This window comes from Chenopodium album, chromosome 4 (assembly GCF_948465745.1).
Source record: "Chenopodium album chromosome 4, dcCheAlbu1.1, whole genome shotgun sequence".
Taxonomy (NCBI): Eukaryota; Viridiplantae; Streptophyta; class Magnoliopsida; order Caryophyllales; family Amaranthaceae; genus Chenopodium; species Chenopodium album.
In genome coordinates this window covers 602,126-622,827 of record NC_137837.1, presented here as the reverse complement: position 1 = coordinate 622,827, position 20,702 = coordinate 602,126, and the positions used below count along the sequence as shown (strand labels likewise).

At 35.7% G+C, this 20,702-nt stretch overlaps 1 protein-coding gene across 1 annotated transcript; it reads right to left on the bottom strand.

The window, feature by feature from the left end:
- Positions 1–344: 344 nt before the first annotated feature.
- On the bottom strand, positions 345–19,602 carry LOC145628380 (formate--tetrahydrofolate ligase-like). Its single transcript, XM_081680673.1, has 5 exons — positions 19,227–19,602; positions 18,539–18,688; positions 1,739–2,914; positions 1,215–1,361; positions 345–782 (listed from the first exon to the last, which is right to left on the bottom strand). The coding sequence occupies exons 1-5, from the start codon at positions 19,386–19,388 to the stop codon at positions 507–509; spliced, it is 1,911 nt and encodes a 636-aa protein (XP_081536799.1). The 5' UTR covers positions 19,389–19,602; the 3' UTR covers positions 345–506.
- Between the last annotated feature and the right edge of the window lie 1,100 nt (positions 19,603–20,702).

Sequence of the window (20,702 nt, the reverse complement as noted above, 5' to 3'; positions counted from 1 at the left end):
ATCACAGACGTTATTCCTAGCCGGTGGAGGTGCTCTAGGCTTATAGCCATCGAGCTAACAAGGCCTCCTACCGATGATGGGAAGCCACAATGGAAGAGTGTGTTCACCCGAGTTACTGGGATGCAAGAAATAAGCTCTTTGTTTTTTGATTTGCAGATCTACATGTTCCTCACATTCTAACTAACACTTGGAGCAGAAGTAATGAGCCCGTCTACTACAGGTGGGTAGCAATGTAGCATAAACAAGTTTCTACAGCTATAAAAAAACGAAATACTTTGTACAAAGTATATAATCAATATTAAAAATTATATCAACATTGATGCACAGGTTGGGATACGCAAACAGAACAAAGGGAAGGCATATTAGATTCTTTTTATTTAGTGAAGCAATAAGAAACATTTGTTCATAAGACATACAAGTTCATACAAAATCAGAATGAAAGGTCTCCAAGAAGTTTGTGCTGGAAGAGAGAACTCAGTCTCAAATCTATCCTGATTATTTGATCTTCAAGAAAGACCAATAACCTTCCCAGTAGTAGTGTCGAGGTCAATATCAAAGAAGCAAGGCCTTGTAGGAAGCCCAGGCATTGTACTCATGGTTCCAACCAAAGGATAAATAAATCCAGCACCAATACTAGCTCTCACATCCCGAATAGGCAAAATAAATCCGCTTGGAGCTCCCTTTGCAGCAGCATTGTCAGAAAATGAATATTGAGTCTTTGCCATGCAGATTGGAAGATTGGAAAAGCCTTGCTTGCTGTACATCTCGATTTGTTTCTCAGCCTAAAAACAGAAGAAATGGGAAGACTCTTTCAACATGCTTATATCATGGCAATGATTAGAGCATTAATATTATGAATGGTTTGGTGCTAATATACAAAGATTCCAAAATACGTTATCTACACTTTAAATATGTTGTATTAATGGCAATTTCTTAAAGATAAAAAAAATAGGTCACTAGTTCAATATTTGTTAGGTAAATGAAGATTATATCATTGACTAAAGGAACAAATACTTCAACATTAACCAAATAGTGAGTCTAGAAAATGATGTTATAACATAGACTTGCATTGCATAAGCACGTGTAGACAAAACTTTCTATTTTAGGAGGCTGAGAGTACAACAGTCATTAATCTTAAATGTAAATAATTCAATTAAGGAGCGTATCAAAGAGCATTTATCACCCAGACTAGTCCAAATAACCAAATTGCTGACCTGTTCTGAGTATTCAACACCAGCAGCACCGTAAGACTTTGCTATTGCCTCTATTTTCTCTTTGATGCTAGCATCCAGAGGATATAAGAACCTCAAAGGCTGTGTTACATTCTCACATGCTTTTTGAACAGCTATGCCAAGATCCACCTGAAACATATCAAAGTACAGCATCAGATCCAGATGGAATTCCACTCACAAAATAATCGGCAGTCAAAGAGATAGGTAACATTGATTCCATATCTTACTAAAGTAAAATCAAGCATCAGCGGAAAACAATAAAGGTTCCTACACTGATAACTAGTGAGCTTAGTTGCTAACAAAGAAATGTATACCACTACTCTGATTGTTAGGGCTTGTTTGGCATCGTTTTTTGTTTTCAGTTTTCTATTTTTTTTTTTAAATTAAAAAAAAAACAAAAAACCAATAACATGAAACAAAAAAAAGGTGTTTCAACTGAAAAGGCTACTCAGTCTAGCATCACATCCCTAATATTGATAACTAACTCTAGAGTATTCATTACTAACCGCTCCTTTTCCACCATGGGCATGATGAGTACAAATAACTGCATCAAATGCCCCAGCATCAATTGCTGCTTTTCTAACAGCATTCAGCTCTGCTTCTGTGTCAGTAGAAAACATGTTTATGGCAACCACAACATTTGAACCATAGGCCTTAGTATTTGAAATATGCCTAGCAAGATTAACACAGCCAGCCTCCACAAGGCCCACATTCTCTGTTAAGTAAGCACGATCAAGAGGCCTGCCAGCCACTACTTGTGGTCCACCACCATGCATTTTTAAAGCCCTCACTGTGGCAACGACAATAGCACACTGCGGAGTCAAACCACTATATCGGCATTTAATGTTCATGAACTTCTCAGTTCCGATATCAGAACCAAATCCCGCTTCAGTAACTACAAATCCACCAGACCCAACCAGCTTCAGAGCAATCTTGTCAGCAACAATAGAGGAATTACCATGAGCAATATTTGCAAAAGGGCCAGCATGAACAAGCACTGGTGTTCCTTCAAGAGTCTGCATCAGCGTGGGGTTGATTGCATCCTTCATCAGTACAGTTAAAGCACCACCTAAGCCCAGGTCATCAGCTGTTATAGGTTCTCCAGCCTTGCTATTTCCAATCACCATTTTTCCAAGTCTCTCCCTCATATCATCCAAGGACGTTGTTAGAGCCAAAACTGCCATTATCTCACTAGCAACAGATATATCAAATCCAGTTTCCCTAGTCATCCCCTTCTCATCAGGCCCCTGACCAACAGTAATTTTCCTCAAAAACCGGTCATTCACATCCATAACTCTCCTCCATGTAACAGAATCAGGGTCAATATCAAGCCTAGCAAATTTAGTGACCTCTTCCGGTGTAAGATCGTCTGGATTAGTCTTATCAATACCAAGCTTCTTCAAACGCCTGTACATTATGTTACAAAAGGTTCTTTTACCTTCTTTGTTAGGGGGACACAACCGGTTAAACAGAGCTTTATCAGACTGTGTGGCCTCATGGAAAATTCTGGTGTCTATGGCAGCAGCAAGAAGATTGTTTGCAGCTGTTATAGCATGTATATCCCCTGTTAAGTGAAGGTTGAACTCATCCATTGGAATCACTTGACTATAACCACCACCAGCTGCACCACCTTTTATTCCAAAAGTTGGCCCTTGTGATGGTTGACGAAGGCAAGTAACAACCTGGAAGAACATGAACCTGATTAGAGATTTCAAAAGATCAAACACAAAAATTACTTATGATGGACCACTAAAGAAAAAATTTATCTTTAAAATGTCCATAACACAAGCAATGGGGCAATTTATACTACCAAAGATACTGACCATGTTGATTTTTTCCATGTAAAAAAAAGAAAAAAAAAAAAAAAAGGGAGAGAGAGAGAGAGAGGGGGGGGGGACACTAGCTTATAGCATGTCAATATATGGGAACAGAAAATTTTGATTGTGTTACTATACATTATTTAACCAAAGAGTACAAGAGCATGGGACAAACAATATAGAAAGGTGGACAATATATGGAAAGGATGGAGCACTGTATTAGAGAATCAAATTAGTTGATCTAGGTATTTCAGTAAACTTTGGAATATGACAATCTAAGGGGTGGATTCTAGAAAACTATGAGCCTATCTAGGAAGAGCCAACAGGCCCAATGCTGCAGAGAAGTGTACGCAGCTTTGGAAGGTAAGTTAACACATTCACAAAAAGAGGATAACTCTACATAGATATTTAATCTAGAAACTGTAAACACTGGTGTCATAAATTCAAATATTAGAATTTTTTTTGTGGTGAGTCGCACTGAATAAATGGCTCAAACCACCTATTAGCCCTCCTGGGTCTCTTCGGAAGCATTGGAAGCACCTTGAGTCTTACCAAAGTGTGTTTTGGATGCAAAGGGAAAATAATACACAAAATCAGCCAATTTTCGGAACTCGGTGTCAGAATTTTTAATAATGGTGGGGGGTTTATCCTGATATCATAAAAGGTTGTTTAGCGCCATATACACCCAATATACGGTCCTAAAAAGGCTCGAGGTGACATTGAGTTAATAATGATAAGCATGTTCATAACCGTTTAATTGTTAGTTAAGAGGCAAAACGGATGATTCCAACCACCTATATGGCCTTCTAGGGTCTCATGAGATCCATGAGAAATATCTTGTCCTCTATTCTTGCTAGATTTGGAAAGTCGAAATTTCTCTTAAAAAAAAAAGCTGTAATACACGATCTCACATCAATATTGAGAAATTTTGCAAAAAACAAAAATGAATGCATAGAGTGTCTCCACAATCACAATAGTTAAGTCTCTTTAGTCTAGAGATTGAGTTTTATTTGAAACTTAAGGTGTATTAGAGACATCAGTTGTAGTGATAGTTAAAACATGTGACAGAAGATTATCAACTAAAACTGGACATCAGCTATAATTCAAGGCCATAATACACGACATCAGACCAAATTTAAAAAAAAAAAAATAAATAAAAAATAAAAAAAAAATCTATTGATTATGGGAAATGCATCCCAACAACATAAACTGTTATTTTGAATCATATGCGCTCACTGGTTGATCTTTGAAAGGCACGAGATGACATCAAGTCTATGACAAAAAGAGTGTCCATAAACAACTAAATTGATAGTTAAAAGCCAGAGTGGGTGGTTCTAACCAGCAAATTGGCCTCTCGGAGTCTCATGGGGTCCATGAGAAGCACCTCGTTCACTTTTAATTTGGGTTTGGAAAAGTCAATTATTTCTTTTAGAAATTAAAGGCTAAAATACACGATTTTGGAGCAATTTCGTAAATGTTTTTCAAAAAGGAAATGGATGCAGATTGCAGAGGATGTACCCTAGGGTAGCAAAAATTGGTTTGAAACATTATTAGGCATAGCCAAGTAACAACTCTCTAAAGTCTGAAGATCAAGTTTGGTTCAGTAATTTAGGTTTCTCATACATCTATTGAAGTGGTAGTCAGTAGTTACAAAAGATGATTCTAATCGCCGATTAGACTTCCCTGGTTTTCATAGGGACCATGGGAAATACCACCATATCTACCTTTGCTAGACCAGAAAATGTTATCCAGATGCTAAATTGAAGGTCGTAATACACTAAATCTGAACAATTTCAAATAGTTTTTGAACTCGGTGTCAAATACTCCATGTTTATGAGGATTGCACCCCTAGATCATAAAATGTTGTTTTGAATCATAACGCCAACTAGTTCATCATAGAAATGTCAGGGGTGATATCAAGTCGATAATGATCTACGTGTCCATAACCGACTATCTTGAGAGATAAGAGCTAAGGTAGATGTTTCCAACCATCAAATTGGCCTCTCGGTGTCTCATGAGAAACATCTTGTCCTCTTTTATTTTGGGTTTGAAAAAGCCAAAATATTTCTAAAATTACAATTATAGCCATCGGGCCCCATAACCTAAAATTTCCTCAAAAAGCGTGGATAATAGCCTATAATTTTGGGATTTTTTTACCTTTTTTCGCCCGGAAATAAAAATTAACGATATATTTACCATGGTCCTTAATATACTCCGAGAGCCCATTTGGGTTGGTTAAACCATCTAATATGCCTTTAAAAGGTCAAATTACCCGTTCGCACCTTGCACCGATTTCGTGAACTCAAGCCTACCACGGACATTTATGACAACATATAATGGTCATAAATGGTTCCAAACGGCATTATATGACCCTGAAATGTATCCTCTAGGATCTCCAACACTTTTCGCAACCGGGACCCGTAACTTCAAAATTTCTCAAAAAGCGTAGATAATAGCCTTTACTTTTGGGATTTTTTTAACCTTTTTTCGCCCGTAAATAAAAATTACCGAGATATTTACCATGGTCCCTCATACCCTCCGGGAGCCCATTTGTGTGGGTAAAATCATCCAACATGCCTTTAAATTGTTAATTAACCCGTTCGCACCTTGCACCGATTTTGTGAACTCAAACCCACCACGGACATTTATGACAAAATATAATGGTCATATATGGTTCCAAAAGGCATTATATGACCCTAAGATTTAACCTCAAGGATCTCTAACACTTTTCCCCACCGGGCCCCATAACCTCAAACTTCCTCAAAAAGCGTGAATAATAGCCTTTAAATTTGGGATTTTTTTACTTTTTTTGCCCGGAAACAAAATCAACGAGATGTTTACCATGGTCCCTAATATCCTCCGAGAGCCCATTTGGGTTGGTTAAACCATCTAATATGCCTTTTAGCGGTCAATTTACCCTTTCGCAAATTGCACCGATTTCGTGAACTCAAGCCTACCACGAACATTTATGACAACATATAATGGTCATATATGGTTCCAAAAGGCATTATATGACCCTAAGATGTATCCTCTCAAAAAGCGTGGATAATACCCTTTAATTTTGGGATTTTTTGACCTTTTTTCGCCCAAAAATAAAAATTACCGAGATGTTTACCATGATCCCTAATACCCTCCGGGAGCCCATTTAGGTGGGTAAAACCATCCAATATGCCTATAAACATTCACTTTACACGTTCTCAACTTACACCGATTTCGTGAACTCAAGCCTACCACGGACATTTATGACAACATATAATGATCATGTATAGTTCCAAACGGCATTATATAACCCTGAGATGTATCCTCTACGATCTCAACATTTTTCGCCACCGGGCCCCGTAAACTCAAAATTTCCAAAAAAATGGATAATATAGCCATTAATTTTGGGGTTTTTGGACCTTTTTCGCCCGGAAATAAACATTACCGAGATGTTTACCATGATTCCTAATACCCTCCTAGAGCCTATTTGGGTGGGTAAAACCATCCAATATGCCTTTAAATAGTAAATTCACACGTTCCCAACTTACACCGATTTCGTGAAGTCAAGCCTACCACGGACATTTATGACAACATATAATGGTCATGTATAGTTCCAAACGGCATAATATAACTGTAATCCCCCACATTTTAATTTAATTATAATCTAATCATATGTTATTCTTGTAATTATATTTATGGTAATTTTATTAAATAAATTATTTTATGGAAGGATTTAAAATAAAGTAGTGTATTTTTTTTTTATTGATTTACAAATAATCCTAGTCTATTTAGGAATATTACTCCTAATCTAGTTAGGAAATTAAAGCCCAAAATAAAAACCCTTATACTCTTCCTCCCTCAATTCTCACGTACAAAAAAAAAAAGAAAATCTTTCACTCTCCTCCTACTGTTTCACGAAGAGAAGAAAAAAAAAAAAAAAAAACCTGCTGCTAGTTGCTGCCGCCAGCAGCCACTGCCCTGCCGCCGTCCACCACCCTGCCGCCGCCCAGCCGACCACCTGCTGCCACCACTGCAGTTTGCCTCTTCCTCCCTTTCTCCTTCCCCTTATTTCTCCTTCTCTTATTCTTGTTACTTTTTAATTAAAGTTTTAATCTTTATTGAAATTTTGTTTATGAATTATTATTATTATGGTTTGATATTATACTTGGGTTATAAAAGTTTATAAATTTATGAGTTTCATCATGTTTAATTTATTTAATAAATTTTCAGATTTGGTTTAATTAAAAATTTAGGGTTTAAATGTTGATTTTTCATGGTTTTAGGGTTTAAAACGTGCTAATTAAGTTATCTAATTATATTATGTGTAAATTATGTTTAAGTTCAATTATTTTGATTATTATTAAATTTTCAGATTTTGTATCTTCTATTTTGAAGCCTCTAATTGCGTTGAATTGATGTATTTTTGGTTTTTTAACACACTAAATCGCTATATAATGACTATTTCAAATAATTATGCTTATGGGATTATTTTATATGCTTAAACCAAATTTTCAGATTTATTTAACCACTTTAAAGTTGCTGTAATTTATTATTAAACACTATATTTTCATGATTTTAACACCTAAACTTGTAGTTGGGATGTTGTACTATTAGTTTTGGCTAATTGGACTAATTTAAGGACTTTATTTTAATGGTTTGAGAGGTTTTTAAATACTTTAGTATTGCTGTAATTTTAATTGCTTTGGTATTGATTTATTCCTTATTATTTGGTTTAGGAGAGGACTTTGTAGAAGGTGATTTCTAGTCTTTAAAGTGGCCAATCGAATTGTTTACTCAAGGTACGTACAAGTTACAAACCTTGCTTTTAGGTGCATGTTTAAGGATGGATCGAGAACTTAGTATCATGTCTAGGGATGACTGGGTTAAATTGTTTGGTTATACATTGTGAATTTCATTTGATGTGCACTATTTCTTATTGCAATTATTGGTTATGTACTAATTATGCAAGGTGAGCTTAGAGGCAAAGGTATGTGATTGGTGAAACGATTTAATTATTACTCATTCATGATTTAATGGAATAGGATGAGTAAAGGAATGGTTCATGTCTTATAAGACAAGGTTAAGAGTTTGGGGTGCCTTATGCACTCAAGGTGTTTATACACCGAGGTAGTAAAGGAATAAATAATAAATGTTGCTTGCCACTAATAAATCAAGAATCGAAATTGAAAAGTTGTTTTACTTGATTGATTTGATATTGGATTGATTGAATTTGTTATGCATGTGAGTCATCACCAAGTCTAAACCTGTAAATCACGTAAAGTGCAAGATGGATGAGCAATAAAACTCTGGATTGGTGCACTTCTGGACTAATGACAATCAGGGGTTGGGGTACATGGGGTATTAGCCGTGTACTTTTCTCGAGGCCGTCTGATCTACGAGTCTCTTATTTCAAATATTTTTCAAAACTAGGAGTTAGGTGAGATCTCATACTAACTACGGTCACGGAGTCGCGCCCGTGGTCGTTGGATGTTTATTGATGTTTCCGAAAGGAGGCATGGGGTTTTTCTTTATTGATGTTCCAAATGGGACATGGGTTGGACAACCTTGTCTATTGCTAAATCCAATAAATAAATTGAAATGAGTTAGCTACTAATAGCTAGTGGAGTCTTAATAAATTAAATAATCGAGTCGTGTGTTGAGTTTGTGATTTAATGATGCGTATGATTGATTATTAGTAGCATGTTAAGTACTTCCTTATTTTACTTTGCAGCTTGTATGTACTCAGCTTTGCTGATTGCGTGCTTTTGTGTGTGTGTCCTTCTTTGGTCATGGCCTTCGCCTTTCAATGACCCTGTGACGATCCAATTTTTACACTTGTAATATTGGGGAGCAGAATAACCACAGGTTCTCTCACGTGCAGCATTCGTGGGATCTTGAGTAGAGAGTTGGTTGCTTATTTTTCGTGTTCCTTGCAAGTTTGATTTTATTTTAACTCGATTTTATTTGACACTATTTCCCTTGGTTTAAGTTTGTTTTAACACTGAATTTTAATTACTTACTATTACTTTTGGGTTTTGAATAAGGGCCTTAAAGGTTCCAACTTGTAATACTTATTTTGATTTAAATACTTTGCTTTGAGGTTTATTTAAAACTGTTTTGGTTTTCCGCTGCTAAATTCCGAGATAGCCTTAACGTTTGAACACGTGGCGGTAGCACACCGGTAATTCTCTTGAATTTGTTCAGGTTATTTACAGGTTTCTCACAGGTTTTTAAGAGAGAATTATTGGGGTGTTACAAAGTGGTATATGGGAGCTTAGGTTTAGATTTAATTACCACTAAAGCCAATTAGCTTAATATGTCTTAGGCGCCTAACTAATTAACATTGAGGATTTAAGTTCAAAGGCTAGAGTGATTTTTCGAAACTTAGTATGTTTGAAACGTTTTATCTAAAATGATTTTGAAGTTTATTTTGTTGGTGAGCTTTGGGTAGACTTAAGAAGGGAATGCATGCATATTCCATACATACCTTTACATTTTATTGTCACTTGAAGTGTCATTTTTCTTATTTATCTAACATGTAGCAATTAATGTCTTAATTGATGTGTTTTGTGATGTGCTTGTGTTATGCTTTTGTATGTTCGTTGCGTTGGGATGACGTAGAAAGGAGATGAGTGACTCAGTAAGCACGTCTGGAAGCACGAATAATGTTGTTAGGAACAACCCTGTTGTTGTGTCTGAGGATGAAAATGATGCGCGAAGTGAAGATACCTTAGAGAGGTTCGAAAGGATTATGACGCCAGATAATCCTGATGAAGAAGACTACCAGTATATACATGAGTTTAAAACTGCGAAGAATAAGAAGCATAAGATTAACACTTATAAAAGAATGTTCCATGACTATACCCTTATTGACTTTCCAGATGAGGATAACCTTGAATGGCTACAAGCCTACAACCACCACTGGAAGATCCAAATGCGGGAAAGAGAGCTACTAGGAATCCTAATCCGCTTCACAAATATATAACTATTGAAGATTCAGATGATGAAAAAGGATCCCGATTTTGATGTCAATAACTATGATGAAAAGAAAGATAGGAACAGCAATGTGATACCTTGAGATTTTTTTTTTTAGGGTAGAGTTAGCATGAATAAGGCAACTTGCCATTAATAATAGTTATTAGAACTTTATTATAGTATGCTTTAGATGATTGATTTAAATAAGTAGCTAGAGCTATAGAGTTATTATTCTTTGGAATTCATACTTTTATTTAAGTTATAATAAAGTCATTATTTTATATTGGAAGTTTCATTTTACTAATATTTGTGAGCCAAAGAAAGTTAAAGTTTGTGAAATAAAGATTTTAAGATATTTCCTTTGGTTATGATTAAGCTAGTAAGAGTGACGTGGTATGGGGATTATTTTTCTTAACCTTACTTGAAGTTGGGTGTGAATTGTGTTTATATTTGTATGATTCTACTTGGGACAAAGGGGTGCAAAGCAAGGTGCCCTTTTGAACCAATATATGTGATATTTATTATGAAGATTCTGTGAGTATATGCGTATGGTATTTGAACTAGAGTATGATGTCCCTATATTTTCAGGCGTAAAACTACCATGGCCAATAACGCCGCCCTTGCTGAAGCCATCCGAATGTTGGCAGAGAATCTGAACCAAAACCGAGGGGATCAGCTTGACCCCCAGGCAGAAATGTTCAAGAAGCTAGCACAAGTGTGGGTAAAATCATCCAACATGCCTTTAAACGGTCAATTTACCCATTTGCACCTTGCACCGATTTTGTGAAATTAAACCCACCATGGACATTTATGACAAAATATAATGGTCATATATGGTTCCAAAAGGCATTATATGACCCTGGATGTATCCTCTACGATCTCAACACTTTTCGCCACCAGGCCCCGTAACCTCAAAAGGCGTGGATAATAGCCTTTAATTTTGGGATTTTTTAACCTTTTTTCGCCCATAAATAAAAATTACCTAGATGTTTACCATAGTCCCTAATACTCTCCGGCAGCCCATTTGGGTGGGTAAAATCATCCGACATGCCTTTCAACGGTCAATTTACCCGTTCGCACCTTGCACCGATTTTGTGAACTCAAACCCACCACGGACATTTATGACAAAATATAATTATCATATATGGTTCCAAAAGGCATTATATGACCCTAAGATGTATCTTTAAGGATCTCAAACACTTTTCCCCACTAGGCCCCATAACCTCAAAATCCCTAAAAAAATGTGGATAATAGCCTTTAATTTTGGGATTTTTAGAGCTTTTTTTGCCCGGAAATAAAAATTATCGAGATGTTTACCATGGTCCCTAATACCCTCCGGGAGCCCATTTGGGTGGGTAAAATCATCCAATATGCCCTTAAACAGTTAAAATACCCGTTCGCACCTTACACCGATTTCGTAAACACAAGTCTACCACGTACATTTATGACAAAATATAAGGGTCATATATGGTTCCAAAAGACATTATATGACCCTTAGATTTATCCTTTAAGATCTCAACACTTTTCGCCACCGCGCCCCATAACCTCAAAATAACACAAAAGGCGTGGATAATAGTCTTTAATTTTGGGATTCTTGGACCTTTTTTCACCCGGAAATAAAAATTACCGAGATGTTTACAATGATCCCTAATACCCTCCTGGAGCCCATTTGGGTGGGTAAAACCATCCAATATGTCTTTAAACAGTCAATTTACACGTTCGCAACTTACACCGATTTCGTGAACTCAAGCATACCACGGACATTTATGACAACAGAGAATAGTCATGTATAGTTCCAAACGGCATTATATAACCCTGAGATGTATCATCTAGAATCTCAACACTTTTCGCCACCGGGCCCCATAACTTAAAATTCCTTAAAAAGCGTGGATAATATCCTTTAATTTTGGGAATTTTCGACCTTTTTTCTCCCGGAAATAAAAATTACCGAGATGTTTACCATTATTTCAAATACCCTCACGGAGCCCATTTAGGTGGGTAAAACTATCCAATATGCCTTTAAACAGTCGATTTACACGTTCGCAACTTACACCGATTTCGTGAACTCAAGCCTACCACGGACATTTATAACAATATATAATGGTCATGTATAGTTCCAATGAGATGTATCCTCTAGGATCTCAACACTTTTCGCCACCGGGCCCCGTAACCTCAAAATTCCTCAAAAAGCGTGGATAATAGTCTTAATTTGGGGATTTTTTGATATTTTTTCGCCTGGAAATAAAAATTAACGAGATGTTTACCATAGTCCCTAATATTCTCCGGGAGCCCATTTGGGTTGGTTAAACCATCTAATATGCCTTTTAACAATCAATTTACCCGTTTGCACTTTGCACCGATTTCGTGAACTCGAGCCTACCACGGCCATTTATGACAACATATAATGGTCATATATGGTTCCAAACGGCATTATATGACCTTGAGATGTATCCTCAAGGATCTCAAAACTTTTCGCCACGGCCCCGTAACCTCAAAATTCCTCAAAAAGGGTGGATAATAGCCTTTAATTTTGGGATTTTTTGACCTTTTTTTCTCCCGTAAATAAAAATTACCGAGATGTTTACCATTATCCCTAATACCATGTGGGAGACCACTTAGGTGGGTAAAACCATCAAATATGCCTTTAAACAGTCAATTTACACGTTCGCAACTTACAATGATTTCGTGAACTCAAGCCTACCACGGACATTTATGACAACATATAATGGTCATGTATAGTTCCAAACGGCATTATATAACCCTGGATGTATCCTCTAGGATCTCAACACTTTTCGCCATCGGGCCTCGTAACCTCAAAATTCCTCAAAAAAAAACGTGGATAATAGCCTTTAATTTTGGGATTGACTTTTTATTCGCCCGGAAATAAAAATTAACGAGATGTTTACCATGGTCCCTAATATCCTCCAGGAGCCCATTTGGGTTGGTTAAACCATCTAATATTCCTTTTAACGGTCAATTTACTCGTTCGCACCTTGCACCGATTTCGTGAACTCAAGCCTACCACGGACATTTATGTCAACATATATTGGTCATATATGGTTCCAAACGGCATTATATGACCCTAAGATGAGGATTTCAACACTTTTCGCCACCGGGGCTCGTAACTTTAAAATTCCTCAAAAAGCGTGGATAATAGCCTTTAATTTTGGGATTTTTTTACCTTTTTTCGCCCGTTAGTATCCAGATGTTAACCATGGTCCCTAATACCCTCCGGCAGCCCATTAGGGTGGGTAAAATCATCCAACATGCCTTTAAACGGTCAATTTACCCGTTCGCACCAAGTCAAACCCACCACGGACATCTATGACAAAAAATAATGATAATATATGGTTCCAAAAGGCATTATATGACCGTAAGATGTATCCCCAAGGATCTCAACACTTTTCCCCACTGGGCCCCATAACCTCAAAATTCCTCAAAAAGCGTGGATAATAGCCTTTAATTTTGGGATTTTTTGATCTTTTTTTTCCCTGAAAATTTAATTATCGAGATATTTACCATGGTCCCTACTACCCTCCGAGAGCCTATTTGGGTGGGTAAAACCATCCAATATGTCTTTAAACAGTCAATTTACCCATTCGCACCTTGCACTAATTTCGTAAACACAAGCCTACCATGGATATTTATGACAACATATAATGGTCATATATGGTTCCAAAAGGCATTATATGACCCTGAGATGTATCCTTTAGGATCTTTACACTTTTCGCCACCGGGCCCAATAACCTCAAAATACCTCAAAAAGCGTGGATAATAACCTTTAATTATGGGATTTTTTGACCTTTTTCGCCCGGAAATAAAAATTACCGAGATGTTTACCATGATCCCTAATACCCTTCGGGAGCCTATTTGGATGGTTAAAAGCATCCAATATGCCTTTAAACAGTCAATATACACGTTCGCAACTTACACCGCGCGATTTCGTTAACTCAAGCCTACCACGGACATTTATGACAACATATAATGGTCATGTATAGTTTCAAACGGCATTATATTACTCTAAGATGTATCCTCTAGAATCTCAACACTTTTCTCCACCGGGCCCCATAATCTCAAAATTCCTCAAAAAGCGTGGATAATAGCCTTTAATTTTGGGAATTTTTTACTTTTTTCGCCCGGAAATAAAAATTAACAAGATGTTTACCATGATCCCTAATATCCTCCGGGAGCCCATTTGGGTTGGTTAAACCATCTAATATTCCTTTTAACGGTCAATTTACCCGTTCGCATCTTGCACCGATTTCGTGAACTCAAGCCTACCACGGACATTTATGTTAACATATAATGGTCATATATGGTTCCAAACGGCATTATATCACCCCTGAGATGTATCCTCTAGGATCTCAACACTTTTCGCCACCGGGCCCCGTAACTTTAAAATTCCTCAAAAAGCGTGGATAATAGCCTTTAATTTTGGGATTTTTTGACCTTTTTTCGCCCGTAAATAAAAATTATCGAGATGTTAACCATGGTCCCTAATACCCTCTGGGAGCCCATTTGGGTGGGTAAAATCATCCAACATGCATTTAAACGGTCAATTTACCCGTTCACACCTGGCACAGATTTTGTGAATTCAAACCCACCACTGACATTTATGACAAAACATAATGGTCATATATGGTTCAAAAGGCATTATACGACCCTAAGATATATCCTCAAGAATCTCAACACTTTTCCACACCGAACCCATAACCTCAAAATTCCTTAAAAAGCGTGGATAATAGTCTTTAAAGGCATATTGGATAGTTTATGAAATCGGGGTAATTTGTAAAAGGGTAAATTGACAGTTTAAAGGCATATTGGATAGTTTTACCCACCCAAATGGACTCCCACGGTGTATTAGTGTACATAGGAAACATTTGGGCAATTTTTTTCCCTTGTCTAAAAAAGTGAAAAATTATCCCAAATTAAAGACTATATTGATTTCGGGTTTATTTTTGACATTTTTTTAGAAAATGAACAGAATGCGTAATGTGACTTCTGGGGTCATTTAAGGTGGTTTGAAGCCATATAACAAATATAAAAATGTCTATAAAATACCGAGAATGGTTGGTTAGGGATGGGGATAAAAATCAAGCCCGCCATGGGTGATGGGGCGGGGATAGATTTTACGTAGTACCCGCCCCGCCCACGTGCCCCACTTCATACCCGCCTCATCCTTACTTCGCACCCACATCTATATATTTTTTATAACAAAATCATATACTTTTATACTATTCTATTAAAAAAAAATTATTTAAATGAAAATAGTAGATATAATAATTTGTAATACACTAATATTATAACTAAAAAAGTGCGTAATATTAACAATTTTTTTTTATTATCTATTTTAATTATGTTGGACTATGCAGTGGGAGGTGAGGATTTGGCACGTCTTAGGTGGGAATTAAGTGGGGATGGATATCCAAGTGGGGGTGGGGCGAGGATGGTTTTGGAATTGTACGAGCGGGATGAATTTTGGACCCGCAGGCAGGGATAGGGATGAAGATGACAATTTTAGGTAGGGATGGGGATGGGAAGGCCAACATTTGTCCCGCCTGCCCCATTGACATCCCTTTCCATAAGTGACAATCTTGACAATTAGGAGCTAAGAGCAACTCCAAGGGCAGCTTGCAAAATTAGCTTGTCATGCCACTTAGGATTGCAAAGCTATTCTTTCTTCTAGCTAATTCATACCACAATGGTTAGGCTAATTAGCATTTAGATTTTTTAGATTTATTTTTTAAATCATTAGTATTTTATTAGAGACAATTAATTTCTAAGCTAATTAGCTTAGTTAAGCTAATTTGCTTGGCATTAGCTTGGCCAAGCTAATTATCAAAGTATCCTCCAATGGTTTGGCTATTAGCTTGAAAATTATTAAAATTGCAAGCTAGTCCCTAAAAGCAACCATTGGAGTTGCTCTAAGGTAGATGGTTAACCATCAAATTGGCCTCTCAGTGTCTCATGGGTCATCTTGTCCTCTTTAATTTGGGTTATGAAAATGCGAATTTTAAGGTGGATGTACGGGACTACTCTAAGAGATAGAATCAAAAACGAGGTTATTCATGGCGGACATTGCAGACAAACTAAGGGAAAATCTACATTGGTTTAGACATGTAAGATGGAGACCCAAGGGTGCATCGGTACGAAGAATGGAAATGTGGGACCGTGGAGGGATTAAATGAGGGAAAAGGAGCCCGAAAATGACTTGGTTGGAAGGAGTTAGGAAGGATATGAAGTTTTTGGATTTGCATAAGGATGAGGCATTGGATCGTAAGGGGTGGAGCCGTGGAGGAAGAGGATCATTGTTGTAATTACACGGAACAATCAAATGTGGTTCATGTAACCGACCCAACTTATGGGATTAAGGCTTTGATTGATTGATTGATCGACATTTATAGCCAATTTAAGAGGAGGCGCGTACAAAAACGGTAAATTGGATGCTTAAAGGCATATTGGATGGTTCCACCCATCCAATTGGACTCCCACGAAATATTAGGGTCTATAGGAAGCTTCATGGCAATTTTTTTCGGGACCCGATGTCGAAAAGTCTCAAGATATTAAGGCATACATCCAGGGGTCATATAATGTCGTTTGGAACCATATATAATCATTATATGTTGTCATAAGTGTTTGTGATAGCCTTGAGTTGATGAAATCAATGCAATTTTTAAACGGGTAAATTGATAGTTTAAAAGGCATATTGGATGGTTTTACCCACCAAAATGGACTCTAAGGGTGTATTAGGGTCAAATTGTCAATAGGAACCATTTACACAATTTTTTTTTTCAAGTCCAAAAAAGTGAAAAATGTCCAAAATTGAAGACTATAATACATGATTTCGGGTTCGTTTTTGACATTTTTTCAGAAAATAAACTGAATGCGTGGGGTGACTCCTAAGGTCATATAAGGTGGTCTGAAACTATAAGACACATATAAAGATCTTTATTAAGTACCAAGAATGAGTTTTGTATCTATTTTGAAGTTCATGAAATTTTGAAATATAATGATGTCTTATAAGTATAATGATGTGATGTGGCTTGATTATAATGATTTCATAAAAGTATAATGAAGTGATGTAACTTGGCAATAGTGATGTCATAAAGTATAATGATGTCATATAAGTATGATGATGTAATATTATGTAATTATATTTATAATGATGTGAATAATACACGGCACACAAAATCATACCCCAAATATGGAATACAGGGGACAAATTGAAAGGTCACGGATGGGAGAGCAAAATAATTAAGCAAAAGATAATGGACCACGCAACCATTGATATCATGGAAATATGGAAGATAGACGATTTTCTAAAATCTAAGACAAGCACAAAAATTATGATTGTCCTGCTTAAAATCCAAAAACTTTAAAATTTTAAAGGAGTAGCTAGGAACACAAATATTGAATCACAGTAATAGGAATTCAAGCAGAGTTGGAAAAAATAAATATATATATATATATATAAAGTGTTCCACTTTTAACTCAACCAAGTTTTAACATCTTAATAGTTGCTATAGTCATAAACTCATAATATCTATAGGTATATTCCACACTTTATAAATTTAATGTTTGGTGATTCACATTTTATACTCAATTATGATATAGGAATAGTAGTTGACTCGAGAAACAACTTATCTTGCTATTTTAATACTCCCTCCGTCTCATAATTTCATGTATATTTCTCCAAAAACACGGTAATTAAGGAGAATGGTGAAAGTAGGAGAATATTCTATTGGAAAGATAAAAATTAGAGAATATTATATGGGAATAATAAAAAGTAGAGAATATTGTACGGGTAAAAAAAAAAGTAATGATTTTTTATTTTTTGGGGTATATGTGTATTTTGTATGGGAAAGATAAAAAGTATGTAATAATTATATGATTTTTTCGATAAACATTTTAGGACACCCAAAAAAAATGCATGCACGAAATAATGGGACGGAGAGAGTATAATAAATGTATTACCATACTCATAGATCAGTAATTCAGAATTACCTAGTCCGCTGATCAAGTAAATTTACAAGGGTAATCTCATAATTGTGATTATACTGATTAGATTTGTGAAGTTCTCGTGATCAAAAGCATCTAATTACAGAATAAATTGAAATGAGGAAACACATAAACTTTTGAATCTTTTTCCTCTCAAATTCAAATGTCAGAAAGTTACAAAGTCAAAGAGATGCTAATCCATGCAAAGCACCCATTACTTTCTAGCAAGCATATAATAGTAAAACCTGTAAGCACCAAATGACTTTGCAGACAGCATGGCATATTCTCGTAAGATAAGGACTTGCCCTAAATGGTCTATTCATCTATAGTAGTACTAATATTTGTTAGCTTTAACTTTCAATGCAACGACTAATTACTCCTTATAATTAGAGCATGTAACCTCAAAAGACACATGTAGATAGAAATGGAGGGAGTACTTACATATCATGTCTTACCAAACAAAAGATAAAGAAATAGTGTCATGTATACAACCAAGTAAATAGAACATCACTAATCACTGAAAACAAACTTAGTTACCTTCTTATCAAGGAAAGCTCCCAAGGCTTGACAAAGACCAACAGTAGTAGTAGATTTGCCTTCCCCGAGAGGAGTCGGAGTAATTCCACCAACCACGACATAATATCCATCCGGGGAGTCTTGAACTTCATCCAACACAGACAACAAAACCTATTTCGAACAAAATCGAGATTTTGCTAAATTAAGGTGCCCAAAAAGCAACAACACCCACATCAAGCAGGCAAGGCAAAAGATACATTACTATAAGCAAATTGGCAACAAAACTAAAAGTCTATATAATCTTTAATGAGAAAGAATACTAAATCTGGGAAAAGAACAATGTATAATTAAGATGGGTTGACTGACAAAAATTGACAATTTCCATCTAAAGTAACCATTACTGCTTAAATCAGGCTAGAATTAATCAATAATCATTTATCACTTAAATTCTCAATCAATTCATCCAAAAAACACAAAAATACGCAAAACCAGGTTAAAATTCAATCTATCACTCAAATTCTCAATCAATTTATCTCATAAACACAAAAATAAGCAAAATCAAAACTAAATAAAAAAAAACACAAAATTAAGCAAACCCAGATCAAAAATTCAATCATTTTCGATGTAGTAGAAAGTAACTGATGAGAGTGAAGTGAAATGGAAAAGCAAGTCAATAAAAAGGTCAAAGGAGAGAGAATAAGAAGAAAACCTTGGCCTTGTATTTGCCGTAGAGGTCGTAGTGGTGAGGAGAGAGATTGAGATCGGCGGCAATGTCGGCGATGTGAAGCGGCGCCACCGAATTCGCAATGTCAATGTCCGCCGGCACAGGTGACGCCACCTCTAACTTTCTCACAGTTTTCGATGATCCCATTTTTTTATATTTTGTTGATTTTTATTTTTTGATTGATGAATATTTTCTTTTGATTCAAAGTTTGTACAATTATTAGAGTACCAACTTTGTAATTATTGGGTCGTGAATATTCTAATTTCAGTTGCTTTATGGATAATAAAGGGAATTTTCATTGAATAAATAAATAATACAAGTATGTTTTGGATTGGATGGTCTTTATCCTAGGAGTAGTGTTTGTGAGGTGGAAATCTTTTGTCATGAATTTCAATCAAAAGTGTGTTATCCTAGTGTTTTTGCAATATTTACAAAAAAAAAAATGCAATGGAAAATGAGGTTGTCATAACTCAACCCATGATGCCCAAAGTAGGCCACTTGATAAGTTGTTATGATACAAGAGGTGACATGAATTAGATGGCTTCCATTACCTCTAAATAAAGTTTCGTAGGTCCCTTAAACAGCAAGAGAAGAAAACACATATTAATGTTGAACCTTATTAGATTCACTATATACGAACTTTGAATTTATAATAATATTGTTTTAAATATACACAAACACTAGTTGATCACATAAAGGCATGGGATGACATTCGGCCAATGACAATAAATAAATATGTTCATTACCTGTGAATCTACAACAAAGAACCAAAATAAATGGTATCTCGAGGTCTCATGGGGTCCTTGAAAAACAAATTGTTCCTCACTTATCTGATGTTAGATTAATCAAAATTTCTTTAATATTAAAAGGGATAATACACGATTTAGAATTATTTTGAAGATTTTTTTTTTAATTAAAAAAGGATGTAGGGAGTGTTCCTAGGGTCATAAAATATACCAACATGCCTTTAAAGTCCCAAAATCGAGTTTTGATCAATAATTTGGATGTTTTAGACATTTGTTGTAGTGGTAATTAAAAGATGCAAGAAATTATTCTAGTCACCAATTAGGCTCAGTTCACTTCATCTTATTTTTGCTGAATTGAAATTATTTTTACTGAACTGAAATTATTTTTACTGATTTTCTATTATATTTTTTCTTTAAGTTTACTAATTTTTATTGAACTGAAATTATTTTTACCAAACCGAAATTAATTTTACTGAACCGAAATTATTTAACTAAATATTTTTTTAAGGTAAAATGATTAGGGCCTTAGGTACTTTAAGTTAACACGAAAGACACCATGATGTCCAACTTTGTTAGGCTAAAAAAAAGGGCCTATTTTAAAAAATAAAGATTCTCAAAAAAAACTTAATAATCTTCAATTACCATCTTAAAATATTACTGTGTTTATCGACACTTTCTTCCAATTTCATATCGAAGAACGAATCAGAATTTTTCA

Bases quoted from the DNA above. Each gene is read 5' to 3' on its own strand.
- LOC145628380 (XM_081680673.1), bottom strand. From the start codon at position 19,388: ATGGGATCATCGAAAACTGTGAGAAAGTTAGAGGTGGCGTCACCTGTG. The intron at 1,362-1,738 runs GTTAGTAATGAA...GATATGTTTCAG, and splicing joins CCCATGGTGGAAAAGGAGCG to GTGGATCTTGGCATAGCTGT. The intron at 783-1,214 runs GTCAGCAATTTG...TTCTGTTTTTAG, and splicing joins GTGTTGAATACTCAGAACAG to GCTGAGAAACAAATCGAGAT.